Genomic DNA, 23,248 nt, shown 5'->3' on the forward strand with positions numbered 1-23,248 from the left:
TGTATTTCGTGCGCACGAGAAACTTTATAAAGTTATAAAAAAAAATTACATAATTTTTTTTTTTTTTAGACATGTATATTTTGCGCACGAGAAACTTTATAAAGTTATAAAAAAATTAATTAAATATTTTTATTTTTTTTACACATGTATCTCGTGCTCACGAGAAACTATAAAGTTATAAAAAAAAATTACATAATTTTTTTTCTTCTTTTAGACATGTATTTCGTGCGCACGAGAAACTTTATAAAGTTATAAAAAAAAATTACATAATTTTTTTTTTTTTTTAGACATGTATATTTTGCGCACGAGAAACTATCTCGTGCGCACGAGAAACTTTATAAAGTTATAAAAAAATTAATTAAATTTTTTTTTTTTTTTTACACATGTATCTCGTGCGCACGAGAAACTTTATAAAGTTATAAAAAAAAATTATATAATTTTTTTTTTTTTTTAGACATGTATATTTTGCGCACGAGAAACTATCTCGTGCGCACGAGAAACTTTATAAAGTTATAAAAAAATTAATTAAATTGTTTTTTTTTTTTTACACATGTATCTCGTGCGCACGAGAAACTTTATAAAATTATAAAAAAAAATTATATAATTTTTTTTTTTTTTTAGACATGTATATTTTGCGCACGAGAAACTATCTCGTGCGCACGAGAAACTTTATAAAGTTATAAAAAAATTAATTAAATATTTTTTTTTTTTTTTACACATGTATCTCGTGCTCATGAGAAACTATAAAGTTATAAAAAAAAATTACATAATTTTTTTTGTTCTTTTAGACATGTATCTCGTGCGCACGAGAAACTTTATAAAGTTATAAAAAAATTAATTAAATATTTTTTTTTTTTTTTACACATGTATCTCGTGCTCACGAGAAACTATAAAGTTATAAAGAAAAATTACATAATTTTTTTTCTTCTTTTAGACATGTATCTCGTGCGCACGATAAACTTTATAAAGTTATAAAAAAAAAATTAAATAATTTTTTTTTTTTTTTACACGTATCTCGTGCGCACGAGAAACTATAAAAATGTTTTTATTTTTTTTTATAACTTTATAAAAAGTTTTCTGCGCACGAGAAACTTTCTAGTGTGCAAGAGAAAGTTTCTCGTGCGCACGAGATACATGTCTATAAAAAAATTAAAAAAACACAATGTCCCTTTAGGGGCTCCGTAGTGGAGCACTTTTTTTGTGTGTTGTATTTTTGTCATCCCCCAACCCGGGCAGGCACAAGATATTGATACAACGTTGATTATACGTACATGTCCTTTAACCTCTAAAGGCCTTAGTGGCCACATGTGTGGACAGCACCTTTTTAGCTCTCATTTCCCTGAACAATTTCCCTTGTGGATCATTAAAGTTTGTCTAAGTCTAAGTCTATTTCCAAAATTGTGTACACTACTGAATTGGAGTCTTATGGCTGCTTATGTGGACACTTATACTGCCATCTGGTGGTGTCAGAAGAGTAGAACATACAATGGAATTTTGAAAAAAAAAGTGTAAAAATAAAAATGTGCATGTCACTACACAGGAAGTATACGTTTGTGTACTTATGGACTAAGTACATCATATTAAAAGATGGTTTTTAATTTTTATTCTAATTAGGGTCCAATAAGCCCAAATAGCAAAGAGAAATTAAAAAAAAAAAACATGTAAACAAACAGCTTGGTACGGAGCCCCTGAAGGGACATGGGGAAATTATTTTTTTATATAATTTTTATTTTATTTTTTTAGACATGTATCTCGTGCACATGAGAAACTTTTTATAAAATTATAAAAAATAAATAAATAAATGTATAATTTTTTATTTATTATTAATTTTTTTTAGACATGTATCTCGTGTGCACGAGAGTTTATTTGTATAAAATTACTTAAAAAAAAAAAAATTTAAAGTTTTTTTTTTTTTAGACATGTAGCTTTTGCGCACGAGAAACTATCTCGTGCGCAAGATATACATGTCTAAACATTTTTTTTTTTTTAATTATACATTTAAAAAAAATAATTTTATAAAAAGTTTAGATGGATGTCTTAAAAAAAGTACAAAATTAAAATAATTATAAAAACATTTTTTTCCCCCCATGTCCCCTAGGGGCTCCGTAGCTTGGGCCTTAAGAGGTTAAAACTGACTTTGAAACAACGTCGCAAAATAGTTGTACTTGTAAACTGAGAAACATGTTGGTTGGGAAATAACCAAATTTCCAACGGTCAAATCAACGTCACAACCCAACATTGATTAAATGTTGTCAAAAAGCACGTTGTTTCAACATTGTATTTGTGTTGTAGGATATTGGTTGGGAAATGACCAAAATGCAACGGTCAAATCAACGTCAGAACCCAACATTGATTAAACGTCGTCAAAAAGCCCGTTGTTTCAACGTTAGGTTTGAGTTGCTCGACGTCAGAACCGAATTCTACAAGTTCTCAACGTTGGTTTTAACGTCTTGTGCCTGCTGGGAAGAGGACCCAATCTAGAGAGTAATATAAACAATCTCATCACCAGAAGGATTTTTTATAGCAGACCACTACTCTTGTTTTGTTTTCAAAGCTTCTAACACTAAACTGCTGTGTAATGATGTTGTGTTAAGATCAATTATATGCTTAAGATCAACTCATTGCACTGCTTTTGTGTATTTTTTTGTTCAGTCCAGCGGATGCACTATACCACACTGCAAAAAGTCAGTGTTCAAAAACAAGAAGAAAAAAATACAAAAATGAGGGGTATTTTATTTGAACTAAGCAAAATTATCTGCCAATAGAACAAGAAAATTTGGCTTGTCAAGACTTTCCAAAACAAGTAAAATTAGCTAACCTCAATGAACCCAAAAATTCCTTAAAGTAAGTATATTCTCACTAATAACAACTGTACTACTACATGAGTACGTATTGTCTATTTTTTCATTGAAAATAAAACAGCAAAGTCCATTTGGCTGTCATCTGTTTTAATTATGAGACACAATTGTGTCAAAATCATGATTTTTTTTTTTCATGCTTGAAATAAGAAATTATTACTTTGAAAAAGTAGTTTTATACTTGTGAGTGTTGATGACACAGCTTTGCAACAGTTGATATTCTAGTTTCAAGCATGTTTTACTCAATATAGGTCATCAAATCTCAGCAACAAGCTGTAATATCTTACTGAGATCATTTAGAACCAAAACACTTAAAACAAGTAAAACACTCGAACATAAAATCTTATGTATGGCCGCGCAAGTCCCGGGATGCCCAAAATGTCCATAAGACACCCAGTCCGAAATACCTCCCCGGGTTCCAGTCCCACGAGTCCCGCCGCACAAGTCCCGGGATGCAAAAAAATGTCCAAAACGCACCCAGCAAAGTCCCACGGGAAGTGGGGGAGAAAAGTGAGAAAAGTCATCAAAAGTCCCCAAAAATGTTCAAAATACTTACCCAGGTTCGAGTCCCACAAGTCGCGCCGCCGGCCGGAATGCCCAAAATGTCCATAACACACCCAGCAAAGTCCCACGGGAAGGGCGGGGAGAAAAGTGAGTAAAATGTTCAAAAGTCACACCCGGGTTCGAGTGCCTCGAACCTGGGTAGGTATTTTGAACATTTTTGGGACTTTTGACGACTTTTCCAACTTTTATCCCCCATCCCCGTGGGACTCGGCTGGGTGTGTTATGGACATCCCGGGACTTGCGTGGCCGGCGGCGGGATTTGTGGGGACTCGAACCTGGGTAGGTATTTTGAACATTTTTGGGGACTTTTGACGACTTTTCCCCCCAACTTCCCGTTGGACTTTGCTGGGTGCGGTTTGGACATTTTTTGCATCCCGGGACTTGTGCGGCCGGCGGCGGGACTCGTGGGACTGGAACCCGGGGAGGTATTTCGGACAAAATTGGGACTTTTGACCATTTTGGCCACCTTTTCCCCTCTTCTTCCCCGCCTTCCTGTGCAACATTGCTGGGTGTGTTTTGGACATTTGGACAAAAATAGTTTCAAGCATGTTTTACTAAATATAGGTCATCAAATCTCAGCAACAAGCTGTAATAACTTACTGAGATCATTTAGGACCAAAACCCTTAAAACAAGTAAAACACTCTAACATAAAATCTGCTTAGTGAGAAGAATTATCTTATCAGACAGAAAATAAGCAAATATCACCCTTATTTGAGATATTTCATCTTACTTAGATTGCAGTTTTTGCAGTGCACAGTCTTGAGCGGGTTCAGTTCCAGATTGGTCCTGTAGGCGGACTTGTTGCCATCCTGGATGAGACCTTGAAGCGTTTCACAGAAGGGTCCCCTGAGGTGCAGTCATTGGCGTAGAGCAGTTATTCTCAAACTGTGGTACGTGGGCTTCATCTAGTGGTACACCAAATAATCCCCCTAATTAAAGTAGTGTTTTATTCGCCCTATATTCAAACACAGTGTTACTGTTCAAACTGTGTGGCCAAAATATAAAATATGCTTGTTTAAAAAAAACTGTATTGGTCATTAATTTTTTTAAGAACCACTGGTTTAGAGGGAGAAAAGCAGTGGGGAGAGAACATACCCCTGAGGGGTGCCGGTGCTGATTGTGATGCTCCCCAGCCTTACCTGCTGCCCATGTCAGTCAGGAAGTTGATGATCCACTGACAGGTGGAGGCCGGCACTGTGAACTGGGTGGGTTTACAGTGCAGGATATCCGGGATGATATAGAGCTGAAGTCCACAAACAGGAAGGATCCTTGCGTAGGTCCCTGGGGAGTCGAGGTGATGCAGGGTGTGGTTCAGTCCCATGTTGACCGCATCCTCCACAGACTGGCTTTCACGATAAGCAAACGGCAGAAGATGCCTGTAATGTCCTATAAGTGGCGTCTGCCAAAGGACTTCATGACCACGGACGTCAGGGCGCACGGTCTGTGGTCATTGAGTCCTGTGATGGCCGCTCTATGGAGCTTTTGAATTTCTGATTCTTATTTATTCCGATTCTAAATCCATTTATAATTTACAAATATCAATTTAAAAAACAGATTTTTTCAAGAATACATTTTTTAAAAATGTTTTAGGCCATATCTGATTTAGGTTTCATTATCATTTGTATACCAAATAATATGTTGCAAGAATCAGTTTGAATTGAGAGTCCAAAATCACCCCAAATATTGTAATCCAATCATGAGTTGGCGTAATAAAGTAGTCCCGTCCCTAATGAGGAATACATGTATTTTGGTGTATAGTGCTGTTAAAATTAACACATGCAATTAATCACCAAACATAAACATGTATAAACCCATGTTAATCATGCTTCCGTACTGTTACCAGGTTTTTGAGCAAATAAATGACGTGTGTTCAATTAAAACATTTTTTTTATATTCCTGTATGACATTATGGCAATAAAATTGCATTAGCGGTAAAATGTTTTTTAAAGTTAATTTCAATTATGCAAAAAATTATTATTTTTTTAATTCAGGTTTGATAACTGAATAAAAATTGTTTGACGTCATACATTTTTAAGGATTAATAATCCATTAAAACATTTAAAATCCCTGTAATACTATTATAATGCATTTGAGGTTTCCAGTGTTTCCCCACACATTCATTTATTTGTGGCGGCCCGCCACGAAAGAATTACGTCCGCCACAAATAGATTTTTTATTTTTTTTTGTCCTGTCCAGCTTCTCAGGCAAATCATATAGTTGATGTAGATGCCCATATAGGCTGTTCAGATTTACTTTACAAAAGAGAAGTGTAGGATACTTCTCTTGTTGCCTTATTTGTATTTGACCACTACTGTTTTCTGTTTATTTGTTACTGACTGTGGCAGGACACCTCTGCCTCTGTTTCACTTTATGTTGCTGGTAAATAATATGGTTGTAGTAGTAGGCTAAAGTTAAATTATTTAGTATGCACTAATTAAAGGGGCAGAGCTTTAAGAGACATTTTAGCTTTTATATTTTATAAGATATATTTTTTGTAAGAACCACAATTAATAAATATATTTCAGTGAATAACTTATTGTTCAAATCTGTATATAAATATGTACATAAAGTGTTGTAATTATATTGTAAAATGGATAGATGGATGGATGGACGTTTAAAACAAAACTGTTATTATTAATTAGTAAGTATACATTTTTTGTGCCTTTTTAGAGAAAATCATATTGTAGTAAATTATGCAAATTACTCAATGATGTCATGCTGACCACGCCCATAGCCACGCCCCCACCGCCACAGGTATCTTGGCAGTTTATGGGAAACATTTCTTTCAGTCAAGTTCAGGTATAATAGAGCGTGGTTTCTTCTGAGGACGACCTGGTGGCATGTCGAAACATGTCTCAAACTAAGCAAACTGTATTTATATATAATACAATATAATATAATATAATAATATAAAATATAATACATTTGATTGGCAACACTAAATGGTCCCTAGTGTGTGAATGAGAGTGTGAATGTTGTCTGTCTATCTGTGTTGGCCCTGTGATGAGGTGGCGACTTGTCCAGGGTGTACACCGCCTTCCGCCCGATTGTAGCTGAGATAGCCTCCAGCACCCCCCGTGACCCCGAAAGGGATAAGCGGTAGAAAATGGATGGATGGATGGATGATTTGATTAAAGGCCTACTGAAACCCACTACTACCGACCACGCAGTCTGATAGTTTATATATCAATGATGAAATCTTAACATTGCAACATATGCCAATACGGCCGGGTTAACTTATAAAGTGCAATTTTAAATTTCCCGCTAAACTTCCGGTTGAAAACTCCTTTGGATGATGAAGTATGCGCGTGACGTAGCCAGTGAAACAGAAGTATGGCTCCCCCATTGAAGCCAATACAAAATAGCTCTGTTTTCATCTCATAATTCCACAGTATTCTGGACATCTGTGTTGGTGAATCTGATGCAATTTGTTCATTGCATTATGGAGAAAGAAGCTGAGCAAGCAAAGAAGAAAGTTGTCGGTGCGAAGCGGAGTATTTTGCGAGGGAAGTCAGCAACACAACACAGCCGGTGTTTCATTGTTTACATTCCCGAAAGATGCAGTCAAGATCGAAGAACTCGGACAACAGAGACTCTTACCAGGAGGACTTTGACTTCGATACACAGACGCCTGTAGAGAACTGGGACAACACAGACTCTTACCAGGATTACTTTGATTTGGATACACAGACGCAGACGTGCTACCGTGAGTACGCAGCTGCGCTTCCAAACATTTGATCGCTTGCCCGTACGTGCGTGTCATGTACGTAACTTTGGGTAAATATATAAGCTTTATGAACCTTGGGTTAGGTGAACGGTCCTTTGGGCTGAGTGAGTGTGTGTGTTGTGCAGGTGTTTGAATTGTATTGGCGGGTTATATGGACGGGAGCTAGTAGCTAGGAGCTAGCATAACAAACACCTAGGTGTTTTTATGCGGGATTAATTTGTGGCATATTAAATATAAGCCTGGTTGTGTTGTGGCTAATAGAGTATATATATATGTCTTGTGTTTATTTACTGTTGTAGTCATTCCCAGCTGAATATCAGGTCCCACCCGCCTCTCACAGCATCTTCCCTATCTGAATCGCTTCCACTCCCCACTAGTCCTTCACTTGCACTTTCCTCATCCACAAATCTTTCATCCTCGCTCAAATTAATGGGGAAATCGTCGCTTTCTCGGTCCGAATCGCTCTCACTTCTGGCCGTCATCACTGTAAACAATAGGGAACTTTGCGGAAATGTTCCGGTAGGGGCAAGGCTTTTTTTTGACAGATACCAAAAGTTGCGATCTTTATCGTCGTTGTTGTCTACTAAATCCTTTCAGCAAAAATATGGCAATATCGCGAAATGATCAAGTATGACACATAGAATAGATCTGCTATCCCCGTTTAAATAAAAAAAAATCATTTCAGTAGGCCTTTAAAGAAAAATAAAGTCCTGCAAAGTTTAACAAACAAAAAACAACAACACATTTGACCCAACAAAAATGCTTGCCCTCAATAAATGCTTGGTACTCTCTGCAGCTAAGGAAATAAATTGGGTTGAGTTTTTCCTTGCCCTGGTGTGGGATCTGAACCGAGGATGTCGTTGTGGCTTGTGCAGCCCTTTGAGACACTTATGATTTAGGGCTATATAAATAAACATTGATCGATTGATTGACAAATTACTGTCAACTAAATGTGTACTATTTTTCTAGTACAATACACGTTCTAATGGATGTCAGTGACATGGTGTGTTCAAACTTTAGATGTCCGGAACTACGTGCATTACGTCATAACCAGCACACACACAAATCACTGAAAAAGTATTTTAATTACTTAACAGCGGACAAACCAAAAACATTCTCCATCTCTTTTTCCCTCAACATAATTTTGGCATTTTTGGAACCCACAGATTGATATCAGGCACTCCTTTTGCGCCTCTCGAGGGGCACCGTTTGAACCATAACGTATAGTGTGTGTGTGTGTGTGTGTGTGTGTGTTCAGACGGGGGCATGCACGCAGTCCAACATGACATAAAACAACAAAACAAAAGAAACGACAAGAGCGCCTTCGTTCGCATCGTTATCCGAGATCAGCCTCGGAACCTTTCTTCCCTCTCTTGTTTCCCTGGCAACCACACAATCGTACACAATCAGTGGAACGCGGAATAACGTTTAAAACACAAGATCATCCCGTTTTGCATGACAAGACTTGACTAGAAGACACAAAGTGTGTGTTTCACCTGATGTTTGGGCTGCTCCGACTGCAGACCTTTGAGCTTGGATCGCTCTTGTTCCAGTGCGGCGTGTAGTAGAGTCACCTGCGGACACAAAACACCACATGAAGTCCCTTCACGGGACACACGAGCGGCACGCTGACAAAACTACAACGCAACCTGTGACGAGAGCTCCTCTTTGATGTGCAGCAGCTCCTCCACCTGCAGCAGGATCTCCGCTTTGTCTTTCACTACAAACACACTCCTGTCTTATTTTGAATCCTTTCAAAGTTTCAAACATCGGCGTGTTTCACTCACTCTCTCCTTGCTGGAGCATCTTAAGAAGCTGGCCGTTTCTCGCTTTCACTTCTTTGTATTTCACCTGCAAAAAAAAAAAAAAATAGTACCATAGCAATAGGAGAGACTATTCATCCCTGAACACCATGGAGTTCATGTAGGCTTTATGATGCACTTACATTATTATTAAGGGTGTGGGAAAAAATCGATTCGAATTCAAATCGCGATTCTCACGTTGTGCGATTCAGAATCGATTCTCATCTTTTAAAAAAATGGTTTTTTTGTTTTTGTTTTTTTTAAATTAATCAATCCAACAAAACAATACACAGCAATACCATAACAATGCAATCCAATTCCAAAACCAAACCCGACCCAGCAACACTCAGAACTGCAATAAACAGAGCAATTGAGAGGAGACACAAACACGACACAGAAAAAAACAAAAGTAGTGAAACAAAAATGAATATTATCAACAACAGTATCAATATTAGTTACAATTTCAACATAGCAGTGATTAAAAATCCCTCATTGACATTATCATTAGACATTTATAAGAACAATAGTGTCACAGTGGCTTACACTTGCATCGCATCTCATAAGCTTGACAACACACTGTGTCCAATATTTTCACAAAGATAAAATAAGTCATATTTTTGGTTCATTTAATAGTTCAAACAAATTTACATTATTGCAATCAGCTGATTGTCCTTTACAATTATAAAAGCTGTTTACAAAAATCTACTACTCTGCTTGCATGTCAGCAGACTGGGGTAGATCCTGCTGAAATCCTATGCACTGAATGAATAGAGAATCATTTTGAACCGGGAAAGTATCGTTTTTGAATCGAATCGTGACCCCAAGAATCGATATTGAATCGAATCGTGGGACACCCAAAGATTCGCAGCCCTAATTATTATATCAACTATCAGAGACAGAAACTCTTCATTTAACATAATGTCCTTTTTTGCTGCTTCAACACAGCTCAATCAACACAGAAAAAGGTAAAGTGAAATAACAGACAGACAGGGCTTTGCTGTCCGTAACACACCCACACACACACACGCACACCCACATACTGGTTATCATTTGGAATGGGGACCAAGTTATAAATTATTAACACATTACCGTAAAATATCAAATAATATTATTTAGCTCATTCACGTAATAGACTAGACGTATAAGATTTCATGGGATTTAGCGATTAGGAGTGACAGATTGTTTGGTAAACGTATAGCATGTTCTATATGTTATAGTTATTTGAATGACTCTTACCATAATATGTTACGTTAACATACCAGGCACATTCTCAGTTGGTTATTTATGCCTCATATAACGTACGCTTATTTAGCCTGTTGTTCACTATTCTTTATTTATTTTAAATTGCCTTTCAAATGTCTATTCTTGGTGTTGGGTTTTATCAAATACATTTCCCCCCCAAAAAATGCGACTTATACTCTAGTGCGACTTATATATGTTTTTTTCCTTCTTTATTATGCATTTTCGGCCGGTGCGCCTTATACTCCGGAGCGCCTTATACTCCAAAAAATACGATATTTAGTTTAAGAAACTGTTCAAACTCCAAGTGTTCACAAAGTACACAGAACAAGAATTATGATGAACATCTTGAACCCTTTTTATTAATTGTATTGAGACAAAGATTATTTATGTATTTAATATTTGTATGCTTACTATGGTATATTCTTAATTTGTTCACTGTTCTGTTGCAGAGAACAAGGACATTGGATAACATTGCTATGGTATGAAAAGGGGTAGGATTAAATAAACTCTGCTTCTTCCTACTCCTTTTTGGACGTGCTGTAACGAAACAACTGGAAATGTGTGACGCATTACATTGTATCGTATGCATGTTCTTTGGCTATTTTTAAGACCCTTCTTAAAACCCATATTTATTCACTGGCTTTTAACCCAGCATGAGACTTTAAACTGTTTTTAACTTTTATAACTGTTTTTAACTTTTTAACTGCTTTTTATCTAACAAATTGTTCTTAGGGTAATTTGTATTTGCTTTTTCAATGTGTATTTTACTTCTGTTTTAAATGTTATTTTTTTAGTTTGTCCTTTGCCTCTATTTATTTGTGGTGTACAGCCATTTGTTCTTCAACTGTGGTTGTTTTTAAAGGGCTTTCTAAATAAAGTTGGTATGGTATGTTCGAAATAAACTGAAACTGAACTGAACATTAGGAGGTTGCCTACAGCCACGGATGTTCATGGCCATTTTTAATTAGCCTACACACCTAGCGACTATAGGAGAAAATATTGGTTATTGTCTCCACAGTATAACATTTAAGGAACGTTAAAAGATCGGACCTCCCACTGTGTGATGGTCTTCTTTAGCTCCTGGATCTCTTTGTCCTTCTTCTCCAGCTCATACTTCAGCTGCTCCGCTCGAGGGTCCTAGCAGGGGAACATGGGAGGGATGATTATGTTGGAATATGACCAAAATGTGCCCCGCAAAGCGTCAAAAAGTATATGCCACTGTCATGCTTTTATTTTGTGATGATACCAAAAGATAAAAGGAAAAACGTGACAACCATAGAACAGAAGAGGACACGTTGCAATGAAGGAAAGCAGCACAACAAAGTCTACGTCAGGACTACTTGGTTACAAAAATGGCCAAGTTGACAATATAATAAAAGGAGAGTAGAAGAGACTCAGCTTCTGGGCACAACTTCTGTTTCACTGTTAAAGGTGAGTGCACAATTTAAAAAAAAAGTTTCACTCAAAAGTGGCTAACTTCTTCTTGCACTTGCATGACAGGAACGCCTCGCTCCACTTCCAGAAATGCTCTTGTGTCTGATGTCATCAAAGAGTGAGTATTTTACTTTTTAAAGCACAACACTTAACCTATTTTTACACTTCTACACACTTCTTACAACATCATTAAGCCCAGGTCTAATGATGGCCATAGTTTTAACCTGGAACAGACTAATTTACTTTATTTACATTGTTCTATTTGAGTAATCCCTCGTTTATCGCTGTTGATCGGGTCTGGACAAATAAATTAATTTCTATATTTATTAAGGCTGTGAATCTTTTGGCACCACACGATACAATTAGATTCAGAATCAATTCAAAACCATTTTCTTGATTCAAAATCCATACATTTTTAATAACATTGCGGGCCAGTTATATGATTAACTACATTCCTCCATAAAATAGATAACCGCTCTAAAATTGTCTATATTACTTAAAAGAAAACTGGTTTTGTTTAAAAAAAAATATCTACCCGTACATTTAATAAAGTCCAATACAAATAAGGCAGCAAGAGAAGTGTCAAACATTTCTCTTTTTGAAAGTAAATCTGTACAGCAGATATGGGCATCTACATCAACAATATGATTTGCCTGAGTGGCTGGAAAGCACATATTTAAAAATTAAAAAATAAAATAAAAACAATCGATTAAGAAGAGCTACAAGTAAGAATTGGATTCATTTAAAAATCAATCATTTTGACACCCCTAATATTTATATTTATGAATCAAATATGTTCTTGGCTAGAGCGTTAAATGGTGTACTACCTTCCAAATCCATTTTTCAACATTATGAGAACACTCTCGACATGAAATAACACTCAGTCACCTTTACACTCTTGTAATAGAATAAAGTTATGCTGCGTGAGGCTGAGCCAGTGGCCACGATACTGAACAGTGTGATCTGATTGGCTTGCTCTCCTCTATTGGCCAATACTACTGTAGTCGTGATATTTTTAGAATTAATTTAGCCATGTTTGTTTGAAAATGCTTAATTTACGCCCAAAATGAACGACAAAGTATATCTCGATATACAGGTGTGCTCATAAGTTTATATAACGTGGGAGAATTTATGATTTCTTGGCCATTCTTCAGAGAATATGAATGATAACACAAAAACCTTTCTTCCACTCATGCTTAATGGTTGTGTGAAGCTATTTATTGGCAAACAACTTGTGTTTACTCTTTTTAAATCAAAATGACAAAAGAAAGTACCCAAATGACCCTGATCAAAAGTTTACATACCCCAGTGACTTTGATCTGATAACCTGCACAAAAGTTGACACAAACAGGTTTGAATGGCTAATCAAAGTTCCAATCCTCACCTGTGACCTGTTTGTTTGTAATTAATGTGTGTGTATAAAAGGTCAGTGAGTTTCTGGGCTTCCGACAGACCATTGCATCTTTCATCCAGTGCTGCACAGATGTTTCTGGATTCTGAGTCATGGGGAAGGCAAAAGAATTGTCAAAGGATCTGCGAGAAAAGGTAATTGAACTGCATAAAACAGGAAAAGGGTATAAAAAGATATCCAAGGAATTGAGAATGCCAATCAGCAGTGTTCAAACGCTGATTAAGAAGTGGAAAATGAGGGATTCAGGTAGACCAGCAAAGATTTCAGCCACAACTGCCAGGAAAATTGTTTGAGATGCAAAGAAAAATGCACAAATAACTTCAGCTGAAATACAGGACTCTCTGAAAATTTGTGGTGCGGCTGTTTCAAGATGCACAATAAGGAGGCACTTGAAGAAAAATGGGCTGCATGGTCGAGTGGCCAAAAAGTTAAATTTTGGTCTCATCACTCCAAATTAGTTTATTCCGGAAGTTTTGAAGCTTGTCTCTGTGCTGTTTGGCGTAATGTAAGCGGGATACTTTGTGACATTTGCGCAGAAATGGCTTTCTTCTGGCGACTCGACCACGCAGCCCATTTTTCTTCAATTGCCTCCTTATTGTGCATCTTGAAACAGCCACACCACAATTTTTCAGAAAGTCCTGTATTTCAGCTGAAGTTATTTGGGCATTTTTCTTTGCAAACAAACAGGTCACAGGTGAGGATTGGAACCTTGATTAGCCATTCAAACCTGTTTGTGTCAACTTTTGTGCATGTTATCAGATCAAAGTCACTGGGGTATGTACACTTTTGATCAAGGTCATTTGGGTACTTTCTTTTGTCATTTTGATTTAAAAAGAGTAAACACAGTTGTTTGCCAATAAATAGCTTCACACAACCATTAAGCATGAGTGGAAGAAAGGTTTTTGTGTTATCATTCATATTCTCTGAAAAATGGCCAATAAATCATCAATTCTCCCAGGGTATATACACTTATGAGCATGACTGTATTTTTGCTTAAACTCGATATTCAATATATATCTCGATATGTTTTTCGGCAAAAATATACATATGAATTTGAGCGATATTCACTGAAATTGAAGTGAATGACAACTGTACTGTAAACAGTCAGTGGCACTTTTATTAACCCACTGAGTCAAGATGGGTATTTACAGCACCGAAAATAAACTGTTTAATTAGCACAGAATTACGTAACATAAATAAAATAGGAAAATATTATTTCTACATAAAATAAATGACATAGCTGTGCAAATAATACAACATGTATCAAATAAAAATACATTTGCAGGCAGGCACTTTTTAATTCCCAGTCGACGATGTAATGGACACACACGTACGGTTCTGTGGTCCTACTAGAAGTGGTCCGCACAAAATAAGTGACTTTACTTAATTGTGCGGCTACAAACTCGATATATCGCTCAGCCCTAGATGTAGTGCAAGAGTATTTTTCCAACACCAAAACAAAGTGGAGGTCCAGAAAGACCTTAAGAACTTCCACTTCATATCATGCATGAGTCAAATTTACCGGCTCGTGTTCTGCTGAGGCATCACCCTCGCTGTATTGCTCTCGCCTCTTCTCCCGTTGGATTATTCGAGTCACGTCGTCTGTCAGTTTGTTAAAAAAACGCTCCTCCTGGCCCGGTCCCGGAGCTGACGTGGCTTCCTGGTGAAGGTGTGGGGTGACACGTCACACTGTAGACAACTTTTGAGTACTGCTAAAATACATGCACTAATGCTCACCTCTTTCTCTTGTCTTCGACTCAAAGGTTCTGAAAAGCGCAAGAATGTAAATCTTTACTGTGATAGTGTCAGTCCGGTTCTGAAACCTTCTTACCTCCGCTGCCTTCAGCCTGGAAGTCCTGCAGAGAGACCGTCTTTTTGTCTTTGGTCTGCAGATTCTTCTTTTTGTCCTTCTTGCCTCCGCCCTCTTTGCCACCTCGAGACTTTGGCGAGGACGTGTTGTTGTTGATGCTCTGCAGCAACCCATTTGGAGCATTTTTTTTTAATGAGGAGAACCCATTTATAAGTACAGTGGATTTAGTGATGGGTAATATGACTTAAAATCTATATCACAATATATATCATATCCTATTGTGATAAATATATTATTTGGCATATAATTGAAAATAGATCCATTTCAAAACGGGTTATAAAGGCTTCTTATTTAGCTGTGGACGTATGCGAAACATATTGTGTCATTTATGGTTGTATTATTCTCTCCTCAAAACAAATATTAATCTACTTGATAATTTACGGTTGATATCTGCTTACTTTCTGTTGTAAACTGGTTCTATCTATATTTCTGTTAAAATGTACAAACACTTGTTATTCTGTTGTTTCAATCCTTTACATTAGTTTTGGGCGATACTACAAATTTGGGTTTTGAGCCAAAAAGTAGTTTCAGGGGCAGTATTGGTCATACCAATGTTCATACCGTATTTTTCGGACTATAAATCGCAGTTTTTTTCATAGTTTGGCCGGGGGTGCGACTTATACTCAGGAGCGGCTTACTAACTGTTTGTTTACATGCTTTTTTTAAATTTCTCTTTGCTATTTGGGCTTATTGGACCCTAATTAGAATAAAAACTAAAAATCATCTTTTAATATGATGTACTTGGTCCATAAGTACACAAACGTGTACTTTATGTGTAGTGACATGCACATTTTTATTTTTACACTTTTTTTTCCAAAATTCCATTGTATGTTATACTCCTCTGACACCACCAGATGGCAGTATGAGTGTCCATATGTCGGCATAAGATCCCAATTCAGTAGTGTGCACAATTTTGGAAATAAGAGCTAAAAGGTGCTGTCCACGCATGTGGCCACTAAGGCCTTTAGAGGTTAAAGGACATGTACCGTATTTTTCGGACTATAAGTCACAGTTTTTTTCATAGTTTGGCCGGGGGTGCGACTTATACTCAGGAGCGACTTATGTGTGTAATTATTAACACATTACCGTAAAATATCAAATAATATTATTTATCTCATTCACGTAAGAGACTAGACGGATAAGATTTCATGGGATTTAGCGATTAGGAGTGACAGATTGTTTGGTAAACGTATAGCATGTTCTATATGTTATAGTTATTTGAATGACTCTTACCATAATATGTTACGTTAACATACCAGGCACGTTCTCAGTTGGTTATTTATGCCTCATATAACGTACACTTATTCAGCTTGTTGTTCACTATTCTTTATTTATTTTACATTGCCTTTCAAATGTCTATTGTTGGTGTTGGGTTTCATCAAATACATTTCCCCAAAAAATGCGACTTATACTCCAGTGCGACTTATACATGTTTTTTTCCTTCTTTATTATGCATTTTCGGCCGGTGCAGCTTATACTCCGGAGCGACTTATACTCCGAAAAATACGGTACTTAACATTTCCGTGATCAACAAATAATACAAAAAGGTTTTATCACAACTGTAATCCAACAAAAACAACAATATCAATTAACATTTAAATTATCTCCCTATTTGTTTTTATTAGAAACACAATTTATAATAAAGTCAATAGTGCAAAATAACTAAGCAAAAACAACTATTGGTTCTTTTATCTTGAGTTTTTAAACAAAAACAACAAACTAATTTGTGATAACAAGAAATATCGATCTAATCAATGTAGAATCGACATTATACTGATCTATAATTGGTATCGTTACTGTCTATTTGTATCGATTCGCCCACCGCGTTTATCTTCAAGACGTAGCGGTTTTACCATGTTTTTTTGTATCCTCCTACGGTGTGTGTAGTGTAACATGTTTAGCTATTCTTCGTCCTCCGGTGACTTGTAAGAAACACAGTTTATTAGCTGTGATTTAGGTGCGCCATATGGTCCGGAAAATACAGTACTTATGACAGGTATGAATGTTAATATAGTGACCGTCTGACCCTGGAGCAGATTATTAGTATTTTTAAATTTTTCCTACTGGAAAATGGATTCCTAACCAGACCATTCAAGGTTCCACGGTTATGAAATGTTAAAGAATGTGCTTGTTATTAGTGGTACCTGTTTTTTTTGTTGCTCAAACTCCAGCTTGCTTAGAATCAAGGCCTTTTCTAAGTCGGCCTCGTAAAGCTCACTGGTGATCTGGGGTGGGGTGAGGAGGGGAACATGTTTAGAAGATGCACCTGCGCTTCATCAAAAGTACTGAAAGTGGAAGCATCTTACCTGCTCGTCTCGTTGCTTCCACTGTTGCCAGCCCTGTGACGGAACACTGCCTTGGTCCACCGGCGAGGGACTGAGGAGCTCGGTGGCGATTCCTGACAAGCTCATTGACAGGGGTGGGCCTTGGGACTTCTGTGGGATCTTCTTGAAGGCCAGATTGCGTAGCTGGAAAAAAAACAATAATACTACTAATAATAATAATAATTAGCTTTATTGTCTCCGAGGAGAAATTTGTCTTGGACATCAAGACAACGTTTTACATACATATATAAATACAATACAGTGACGACAGTGAACAGTGCGCAGGTATATCAGTTAGTTATGAGATCACACATTAGACTTGCACACCTCCCGTATTGCACTATCCCAATATTGCACTCATTATTGCATCCAGTTATTACAGTAGTTTTCTGTTGTTAAGTGCTTTGATTGGGACAAAAAAAAAATATACCTGTTGAGTTTGTATGTTGCTGTTCTGTACTGTTTACCATTTGGCATCAACACAATTTCACCATGAAGTATGTGGTGTGGGTCACGGGTGATTTTAAGACCCTGCTTCCTCACAGTCTTGTTGAATATTTCTTGACGGGAACAAGGGGGCTGCATGCCAATTATTTTACCAGCCCTCTTGATGAAGTTTTGACAGTTTGACAGACAGATTTCCAAACCATGTGGAGATGCCATAACGAATCCATCCATCCGTCTTCAACCGCTTATCCGTAATCGGGCCGCGGGGACAACAGCTCCAGCAGAGACCCCCAGACTTCCCTCGCCAAAGCAACTTCCTCCTGGGGGATCCCGAAGCGTTCCCCGCCCCCATCTGGTCCTTGGCCTGCCCCGGGGTCTCCTCCCAGTGGGAAGTGCAACGAGGACATCCCTAGGGAGACGCTCGTGATGCCCGAACCACCTAAGGACATACACTATTTGATTTCCTATTATGCAGCTCATTTTTATTTGACAGTTATTGAAATATCTTGTGTGACATCATGCACAAAAGTGCACTTTATTTGTTTTTAACTATTGTAGTGGCGTTCTGTACAAAAAGGGCACTCTAATTTAGTGTTGTTTTGATATGTCATCTTAGTGACATCATGCACAAAAGTGCACTATTAGCTTGTTTTAAAATGTCTCCGACAATCTTGCACTTTCTGTTTGGAAATGACATGAATGTTTGTGCCACTGCTTAATAACTGTTTAATAAATACAGTTTTGGTCAATTGACTTAGTTGTGATGTCCCACTCTGCGTGAAAGTTTAAAATGAGCATATATGAATGCAGTATGAACAAGAATGTTTTAATGTAGACACATAGAATCATCATACTGCTGTGATTATATGCATCAAGTGTTCATTCAAGGCTAAGGCAAAATATCGAGATATATATCGTGTATCGTGACATGGCCTAAAAATATCGAGATATTAAAAAAAAGGCCATCTCGCCCAGCCCTACATCATGATATTGCTTGCCACACCGCGGGCCCTGAGCCTCCTTAGAAAGTGCAGGCGCTGGCCAATACGGGAGCAAACAGAGTCAACTTGGTTGGCCCAAGTGAACTGGGAATCAAAACAAATACCCAAGTACTTATAGGACAGTGGTTCTTAACCTTGTTGGAGGTACCGAACCCCACCAGTTTCATATGCGCATTCACCGAACCCTTCTTTAGTGAAAAATAACATGTTTTTTTTTTTTCAAATTCGAGACAAAGTTATATGTTTTTGGTAACACTTTAGTATGGGGAACATATTCTAAGTAACAAAGACTTAATTTAGAGTTTTTTGGACACTAGGGGAACATATTCTAAGTAACAAAGACTTAATTTAGAGTTATTTGGTTAGGGTTAGAGGGTTGGGGCCAGGGTTAGAGGGTTAGGGTTATAATAAGGCATTAATAAGTACTTAATAATGACTAGTTAAGAGCCAATATGTTACTAATTTGCACGTTAATAAGCAACTAATTAATGGTGAATAGGTTTCCCATACTAAAGTGTTACCATGTTTTTTACTGGTGCACAAAATGAACCGTGCATGAACATCACCTTGTTCAAAGAACAAAACCAACACAGTGCATAAACTCACAACAAATTACACACCTGAAAATCAGTCTGACTTCAGCTGTTGCCGTATCCGTAATACGCCGATAGGGAGAAGTTTTTATTTACACCAGTGGTTCTTAACCTGGGTTCGATCGAACCCTAGGGGTTCGGTGGGTCGGCCTCAGGGGTTTGGCGGAGGTCAAAACACACCCGACTCATCGTGTAAATACAAACTTCTCCCTATCGGCGTAATACGGATACGGCAACAGCTGACTGGTTTGCAGGTGTGTAATTTGTTGTGAGTTTATGCACTGTGTTGGTTTTGTTGTTTGAACAAGGTGATGTTCATGCACGGTTCATTTTATGCACCAGTAAAAAAACATGGTAACACTTTAGTATGGGGAACATATTCACCATTAATTAGTTGCTTATTAACATGCAAATTAGTAACATATTGGCTCTTAACTAGTCATTATTAAGTACTTATTAATGCCTTATTTGGCATGGCCTTATTATAACCCTAACCCTCTAACCCTGACCCTAACCAAATAACTCTAAATTAAGTCTTTATTACTTAGAATATGTTCCCCTAGTGTCCAAATAACTCTAAATTAAGTCTTTGTTACTTACAATATGTTCACCATACTAAAGTGTTACCAAAACATATAACTTTGTCTTGAATTTGAAAAATTTTATTTTTTATTTTTCACTAAAGGGTTCGGTGAAGGGCAGCACGGTGGAAGAGGGGTTAGTGCATCTGCCTGACAATACGAAGGTCCTGAGTAGTCCTGGGTTCAATTCTGAGCTCGGGATCTTTCTGTGTGGAGTTTGCATGTTCTCCCCGTGACTGTGTGGGTTCCCTCCGGGTAGTTCGGCTTCCTCCCACCTCCAAAGACATGCACCTGGGGATAGGTTGATTGGCAACACTAAATTGGCCCTAGTGTGTGAATGTGAGTGTGAATGTTGTCTGTCTATCTGTGTTGGCCCTGCGATGAGGTGGCGACTTGTCCAGGGTGTACCCTGCCTTCCACCCAATTGTAGCTGAGATAGGCTCCAGCGCCCCCCGCCACCCCGAAGGGAATAAGCGGTAGAAAATGGATGGATGGGTTCGGTGAATGCGCATATAAAACTGGTGGGGTTCGGTACCTCCAACAAGGTTAAGAACCACTGATTTACACGATGAGTCGGGTGTGTCTTGACCTCCGCCGAACCCCTGAGCCCAACTCACCGAACCCCTAGGGTTCGATCGAACCCAGGTTAAGAACCACTGGTGTAAATAAAAACTTCTCCCTATCGGCGTATTACGGATACGGAAACAGCAGAAGTCAGACTGATTTGCAGGTGTGTAATTTGTTGTGAGTTTATGCACTGTGTTGGTTTTGTTGTTTGAACAAGGTGATGTTCATGCACGGTTCATTTTGTGCACCAGTAAAAAAAACATGGTGACACTTTAGTATGGGGAACATATTCACCATTAATTAGTTGCTTATTAACATGCAAATTAGTAACATATTGGCTCTTAACTAGTCAGTATTAAGTACTTATTAATGCCTTATTCGGCATGGCCTTATTATAACCCTAACCCTCTAACCCTGACCCTAACCCGCTAACCCTGACCCTAACCAAATAACTCTAAATTAAGTCTTTGTTACTTAGAATATGTTCCCCATACTAAAGTGTTACCAAAAACATATAACTTTGTCTTGAATTTGGAAAAAAAAAAAAACTTTTTTTTTTTCACTAAAGAAGGGTTCGGTGAATGCGCATAGGAAACTGGTGGGGTTCGGTACCTCCAACAAGGTTAAGAACCACTGATTTACACGATGAGTTGGGTGTGTCTTGACCTCCGCCGAACCCCTGAGCCCGACTCACCGAACCCATAGGATTCGATCGAACCCAGGTTAAGAACCACTGCTATAGGAGGACACCTGCTCCACTCTCTCCCCATGGATAATGACCATGCTGTGATCCCCCACAGATTTGGGATTAAAAACATCTCCTTTGTTTTTTTTTAAAGGCCTACTGAAACCCACTACTACCGACCACGCAGTCTGATAGTTTATATATCAATGATGAAATCTTAACATTGCAACACATGCCTATACGGCCGGGTTATATTAGTTAAGTGCAATTTTAAATTTCCCGCGAAATATTCTGCTGAAAATGTCTCGGTATGATGACGTTTGCGCGTGACGTCACGGATTGTAGCGGGACATATTGGGACACCATTGTGGCCAGCTATTAAGTCGTCTGTTTTTATCGCAAAATTCCACAGTATTCTGGACATCTGTGTTGGTGAATCTTTTGCAATTTGTTTAATGAACAATGAAGACAGCAAAGAAGAAAGCTTTAGGTGGGAAGCGGTGTATTAGCGGCCGGCTGTAGCAACACAACCAGGAGGACTTTGAGTTGGATAGCAGACGCGCTACCGTGAGTACACAGCTTTGGCTTCCAAACATTTAATCGCTTGCCCGTACGTGCGTGCCGCTATGTGCATGTCACGTACGTAACTTTGGGAAATATATGTGCTGTATGAACTTTACGGAGGTGAACGGTACTTTGGGCTGTGGGATTGAGTGTGTTGTGCGGGTGTTTGAGTTGTGTTGGTGGGTTATATGGACGGGAGGGGGGCAGGTGTTTGTTATGCGGGATTAATTTGTGGCATATTAAATATAAGCCTGGTTGTGTTGTGGCTAATAGAGTCTTGTGTTTATTTACTGTTTTAGTCATTCCCAGCTGAATATCAGGTCCCACCCGCCTCTCACAGCATCTTCCCTATTTGAATCGCTTCCACTGCCCTCTAATCCTTCACTCTCACATTCCTCATCCACGAATCTTTCATTCTCGCTCAAATTAATGGGGTAATCGTCGCTTTCTCGGTCCGAATCGCTCTCGCTGCTGGTGTAAACAATGGGGAAATGTGAGGAGCCTTTCAACCTGTGACGTCACGCTACTTCCGGTACAGGCAAGGCTTTTTTAATCAGCGACCAAAAGTTGCGAACTTTATCGTCGATGTTCTCTACTAAATCCTTTCAGCAAAAATATGGCAATATCGCAAAATGATCAAGTATGACACATAGAATGGATCTGCTATCCCCGTTTGAATAAGAAAATCTCATTTCAGTAGGCCTTTAAAAACCACTGCTATAGGAGGACACCTGCTCCACACTCTCCCCATGGATAATGACCATGCTGTGATCCCCCACAGATTTGGGATCAAAAACCATCTCCTTTGTTTATTTTAACATTCACAATCAGATTTCTACCTTATCAGTTTCTAGATCTTTCCTCCTCACCTCATGGGCTTCACTCTGCTGCTGCTCCTTCCTCTTCTTCTTCTTGTCCTTCTTCTTCTCGTTCCCTTGAGGAGTCTTGCCTCCCCCGCTCTTGTCCGACCGCGGCTTCCCAGAGGAGTTGCGCCCGGACTTGCTGGCGGTCTTCCCCGGTTCTGAGACGTCCGAGTCGGAGTCGGAGTCGATCTGAAGCAGGGCGAAGCGTGAGGCGGTGGTGGGGACCATGATGGTGGCCGTCGATGCCATGGAGGAAACCGGAACCGATGAAAGGAGCAGCTAGGTGAGGACAAGTCGCGGTGGCTGGCTCGCCTGTCGACGACAGAGGGAATAGGAAAGTACATTTAAAGGAGGAGCAGCTGGGCGAGGTCACGAAAGTACATTTAAAAAAGTTAAACGGCTGACATGCAAAGTCAGCCACATTGACAACAGCTTAGCATCCTTGCTAACAGCTAAGCTATGCCGGCTCCTTTTTAGCGCTCAAACAAGTAACACCGACGGCGCACACGGCGGTCGAAACGATTAAAAGTGACTCACGTTGTTTAGTAACAAGCTGGAACACTTGTGTGGAAGAGCAGCAATGTTTATAAAAAGTTACCGAAGGCTACTTTCTCCTGTTTAGATTACAAAATGTTAGCGTCCGCTTGCTCGGAGGTAGCTTGTCTTCGGCACGACGGAAAGTCAACAGGGACAAAAAGAAAGTGCCGCTCGCTT

General features: G+C 38.5%; 1 protein-coding gene across 1 annotated transcript; it reads right to left on the reverse strand.

Annotated features, from left to right (window-relative positions):
* Positions 1-8,216: 8,216 nt before the first annotated feature.
* On the reverse strand, positions 8,217-23,232 carry gkap1 (G kinase anchoring protein 1). The gene is made up of 12 exons (XM_062025872.1): positions 23,072-23,232; positions 22,541-22,846; positions 17,216-17,377; positions 17,054-17,134; positions 14,871-15,009; positions 14,777-14,805; positions 14,562-14,699; positions 11,245-11,331; positions 8,938-9,001; positions 8,800-8,870; positions 8,647-8,724; positions 8,217-8,531 (listed from the first exon to the last, which is right to left on the reverse strand). The coding sequence occupies exons 2-12, from the start codon at positions 22,781-22,783 to the stop codon at positions 8,487-8,489; spliced, it is 1,137 nt and encodes a 378-aa protein (XP_061881856.1). The 5' UTR covers positions 22,784-22,846; positions 23,072-23,232; the 3' UTR covers positions 8,217-8,486.
* Between the last annotated feature and the right edge of the window lie 16 nt (positions 23,233-23,248).

Source organism: Entelurus aequoreus, linkage group LG17 (genome assembly GCF_033978785.1).
Source record: "Entelurus aequoreus isolate RoL-2023_Sb linkage group LG17, RoL_Eaeq_v1.1, whole genome shotgun sequence".
NCBI classification, from domain to species: Eukaryota; Metazoa; Chordata; class Actinopteri; order Syngnathiformes; family Syngnathidae; genus Entelurus; species Entelurus aequoreus.

Bases quoted from the DNA above. Each gene is read 5' to 3' on its own strand.
- gkap1 (XM_062025872.1), bottom strand. From the start codon at position 22,783: ATGGCATCGACGGCCACCATCATGGTCCCCACCACCGCCTCACGCTTC. The intron at 11,332-14,561 runs GTAAATTTGACT...TTCCCCTGCTAG, and splicing joins CCTCAGCAGAACACGAGCCG to GACCCTCGAGCGGAGCAGCT. The intron at 8,532-8,646 runs GTGAAACACACA...TGTGGTTGCCAG, and splicing joins CGGAGCAGCCCAAACATCAG to GGAAACAAGAGAGGGAAGAA.